This window comes from Piliocolobus tephrosceles, chromosome 16 (genome assembly GCF_002776525.5).
Source record: "Piliocolobus tephrosceles isolate RC106 chromosome 16, ASM277652v3, whole genome shotgun sequence".
Classification (NCBI taxonomy): Eukaryota; Metazoa; Chordata; class Mammalia; order Primates; family Cercopithecidae; genus Piliocolobus; species Piliocolobus tephrosceles.
The window spans coordinates 7,410,564-7,415,253 of NC_045449.1; the positions used below are offsets into that span (position 1 = coordinate 7,410,564).

Below are 4,690 nucleotides of genomic sequence, written 5' to 3' on the forward strand. Positions count from 1 at the left end.
GATCTCAGCTCACTGCAAGCTCCGCCTCCCGGGTTTACGCCATTCTCTTGCCTCAGCCTCCCGAGTAGCTGGGACTACAGGCGCCCACCGCCTCGCCCGGCTAGTTTTTTGTATTTTTTAGTAGAGACGGGGTTTCACGGTGTTAGCCAGGATGGTCTCGATCTCCTGACCTCGTGATCCACCCGTCTCGGCCTCCCAAAGTGCTGGGATTACAGGCTTGAGCCACCATGCCCGGCCTCTTTGTTTTTTTTTGAGACGAAGTTTTGCTCTTGGTGCTCAGGCTGGAGTGTAATGGCGTAATCTCAGCTCACTGCAACCTTCACTTCCCAGTTTTAAGCGATTCTCCTCCCTCAGCCCACCAAGTAGCTGGGATTACAGGCGCCCGCCACCACGCCCAGCTAGTTTCTTGTATTTTTAGTAGAGATGGGGTTTCACCATATTGGCCAGGCTGGTCTTGAACTCCCAACCTCAGGTGATCTGCCCCCCTTGGTCTCCAAAAGTGCTGGCATTTCAGGTGTGAGCCACTGCATCCAGCCTGGGATGCATCTTAAACCAAGGATACAGGAAACCAGAGGAAGGAATTAATTAAGAATCAGAGGATGGCAGGGCATAGTGGCTCATCACTGTAATCCCAGCACTTTGGGAGGCCGAGGTGGGTGGATAACCCGAGGTCAGAAGTTCAAGACTAGCCTGGCCAACATGGTAAAACCTCGTCTCTGCAAAAATACAAAAATTAGCCGGGCATGATGGTGAGTGCCTGTAATCCCAGCTACTTGGGAGGCTGAGGTGGAAGAATTGCTTGAAACCGAGAGGCGGAGGTTGTAGTAAGCCGAGATCACACCACTGCACTCCAGCCTGGGCAACAGAGCAAGACTCCATCTCAAAAAAAAAAAAAAAAAAAATGAGAGCACACTGGATTTTAGATGCTGTTACCACAAATGGAAGGCAAATCCCCTGAAACTGGGGATGTCCCTGAGAGTTTGGCTGATCATAACAGTGATGAAAGGGGAACTGCTGTATTTTACATTTCCACAGGCATGTAGCCTATGGAAATGGCTTAGTGGCTGGATATGGCTTAGTTGGGGAGGAAGGAATATGAATCAACCAGAGAAAAGCCTAGAATCCTGGGAAAAAGTGACATTTAGAAAGGGTGTACTCCACAGCCCTTACCTCCACTTCATCCCCTTCTGTGATCTCCTTATTATAATCAGCTGGAGGTGGTAGTCGGACATCTCCAAAAGGAATTTGTCTCTCACTCTGCCAGCTGTAAGAGAAACAAGAACATGAAAAAGCTACTCTGACTGATATGGTTGCCCATTTATTTACAATAGGGTTATTGCCTCAGCTGGGCGATTCCCACTTATCTGGAAAATTAGAGGCTAACCCCCAGGCCCTGCTCCATAGTGGTGCCATCCATCTCTTTCTAGACTCTAAATACTGGGCCAAACGCCCCCACCCTCACCAAATTCTCAGCCCTTTCCTCTCCTGGGATCCATGTAAGTTTCCCACCCAAACCCTCAGCTCTCCCCACCTATTACATGCCTCATAGGACTCAGCCGCCCCCTCTTCTCCACTCTCCTTCTAGGACCTAGTATGCTGGATTCTCTATTCCCAAGGTCTTACTTGTTTTCAAAGAAGATGGTGACAGAGTCTTCATGGACATCCTTCACAAAGCCCTAGAACGGATTTTAGAAAAAAGTAAAAAATGTAAAATGACCTTTTACTTCCACCTCAGCCACCAAGGGAATAGAGACACCACAAACCCTTAAACTTAAGTTTTAGATACAGACACAAGTGGTGTAATGAGAGAACCTGAAAGGCTGCACTGGGGAAAGAATATGGGCAGTCAGACAGAGAAAGGAAATTATATTGTCATGGAGAAGTGTATGTACCACCTGCATCAGAACAGCCTGGAAACCAGTGATCTACTCAGGCTCCCACAGGGGCCTCCCTATCTGTCTGCCTCCTGTTGTGCTGAGCAGCCTGCCAGAGTTCAATTAAAATACCAACAACATTCAGCAAGGCTAAGAATATCCCATGAGACAGTGTGAGGCTGTCCTGGAACACCTAGAGGACATGAGGATCTGTCAAGAGAGAGAAGGGCCTACCTCCGCAATACAGCAAGAGATCTGAGCAGACTCGCTGCCCTGATGCATGGGTCCTAAAACAATAATCAGAACACTAGACAAGTTCAAAATTGTGATGAACACAATTTACAGAAGGAAAAATTAAGACTTAAAATACATCAGAAAAGGCCGGGCGCGGTGGCTCAAGCCTGTAATCCCAGCACTTTGGGAGGCCGAGACGGGCGGATCACGAGGTCAGGAGATCGAGACCATCCTGGCTAACACGGTGAAACCCCGTCTCTACTAAAAATACAAAAACTAGCTGGGCGAGGTGGCGGGCGCCTGTAGTCTCAGCTACTGGGGAGGCTGAGGCAGGAGAATGGCGTAAACCCGGGAGGCAGAGCTTGCAGTGAGCTGAGATCCGGCCACTGCACTCCAGTCCCGGCGACAGAGCAAGACTCCGCCTCAAAAAAAAAAAAAAAAAATCAGAGTTTCGTAATACTAGAATTTAATCTAGAATGACACTGAAAATTTATAAAGGATAACAAAATTTATGGAAGACTCCAAACTTGATATTATGACAAGAGGAACAGGGATGACTGAACAGCTGATCCATCTCCTGTGGTCTATGTCCTCACTAAGGAGGCCAAAGCCATACGTTCACCCCTGCGCTCCCAATTTTTCTACCTTCTCCCTATTTGTCACATACAATTAGAGATTTCTAATTTTGAAAAAGGTCTAGCTTATGAATTTATTATTTTATCAACTGTGCTTTTGGTTTCATATCTAAGAAATCTTTGCCCAGGCTAGGCACAGTGGCTCACACCTATAATCCCAGCACTTTGGGAGGACGAGGCAGGCAGATCATCTGAGGTCAGGAGTTCGAGACCAGCCTGGCCAACATGGTGAAACCCCATCTCTACTAAAAATACAAAACTTAGCCAGGCATGGTAGTGCATGACTGTAATCCCAGCTACTTGGGAGGCTGAGGAAAGAGAATCACCTGAACCTGAGAGTCAGAGGTTGCAGTGAACCAAGATCGTGCCATTGCACTCCAGCCTGAGCGACAAGAGCAAAACTCCATCTCAAAAAAAAGAAAAAAGAGAAAGAAATCTTTGCCTAATCCAAGGCCACAAACATTTTTCTCTTATGTCTTCTTAAACTTTTAGTTTTTTGTTTTACATTTACATCTATACTCCTTTATTTTTAGACAGAGTCTCGCTCTGTCACCCAGGCTGGAGTGCAATGGCACAATCTCGTGGCCCACTGCAACATCCACCCGCCCAGGTTCAAGCAATTCTCCTGACTCAGCCTCTTGAGTAGCTGAGGTTACAGGCAACTGCCACCATACCAGGCTAATTTTTCATATTTTTAGTAGAGATGGGGTTTTACCATGTTGGCCAGGCTGGTCTCGAACTCCTGACCTCAGTTGATCCACCCGCCTCGGCCTCCCAAAGCTGGGATTACAGGTGTGAGCCACTGTGCCCAGCCCTATAATCCATTTTGAATTAAGTTTTATATATAAGATGAGGTATTGATCAATGTTTTTAAAATTTTTTAATTTTTATTTATTTTTTTTGAGACAGAGTTTCGCTCTTGTTGCCCAGGCTGGAATGCAATGGTGCAACTTTGGCTCACCGCAACCTCCGCCTCCCAGGTTCAAGCAATTCTGCCTCAGCCTCCCAAGTAGCTGGGATTACAGGCATGTGCCACCAAGCTTGGCTAATTTTGTATTTTTAGTAGAGAGAGGGTTTCTCCACGTTGGTCAGATTGGTCTCAAACTCCTGACCTCTGGTGATCCACCCGCCTCAGCCTTCCAAAGTGCTGGGATTACAGGTATGAACCATTGTGCCTGGCCTCTTTTTTTAAAACATATTTTTATTTATTTATTTATTTATTTATTTATTTATTTATTTATTTTTGAGACAGAGTCTCGCTGTGTCGCCCAGGCTGGAGTGCAGTGGCCAGATCTCAGCTCACTGCAAGCTCCGCCTCCCAGGTTTACGCCACTCTCCTGCCTCAGCCTCCCGAGTAGCTGGGACTACAGGCGTCCGCCACCTCGCCCTGCTAGTTTTTTGTATTTTTTAGTAAAGACAGGGTTTCACCGTGTTAGCCAGGATGGTCTTGATCTCCTGACCTCGTGATCCGCCCATCTTGGCCTCCCAAAGTGCTGAGCTTACAGGCTTGAGCCTAAAACATATTTTTAAATTAAAAAAAATATTTTTAATAGAGACAGGGTTTCGCTGTGTTGCCCAGGCTGGTCTTAAACTCCTGGACTCAAGCAACACACCCGCCTTAGCCTCCAAGAATGTTGGAATTACAGGCATGACCACTGTGCCCAGCCCATTTTTTACCTACAGATATCTTGTTCCAGCACTGTTTGTTGAAAAGACAAACAGTTCTTTCTGGCCGGGGGTGGTAGCTCACACCTGTAATCCCAACACTGGGAGGCCAAGGCTGACAGATCAGCTGAGGCCAGGAGTTCGAGACTAGTCTGGCCAATATGGCAAAACCCCATAGCTGCTGCTACTGCTACTACTACTACTACTACTACTACTACTACTACTACTACTACTACTACTACTGCTACTACTGCTACTACTGCTACTACTGCTACTACTGCT

The 4,690-nt window shown here is 46.9% G+C and overlaps 1 protein-coding gene across 1 annotated transcript in view; it reads right to left on the reverse strand.

The window, feature by feature from the left end:
• Positions 1 to 4,690, reverse strand: part of FXR2 (FMR1 autosomal homolog 2) — a 27,612-nt gene that overhangs the window by 16,523 nt on the left and 6,399 nt on the right. The window contains exons 2-3 of the mRNA XM_023193174.1: positions 1,624 to 1,676; positions 1,171 to 1,264 (exon numbers count right to left, since the gene is read on the reverse strand). Coding sequence (XP_023048942.1) covers positions 1,171 to 1,264; positions 1,624 to 1,676 — 147 coding nt within the window. The remainder of the gene's footprint in view (positions 1 to 1,170; positions 1,265 to 1,623; positions 1,677 to 4,690) is intronic.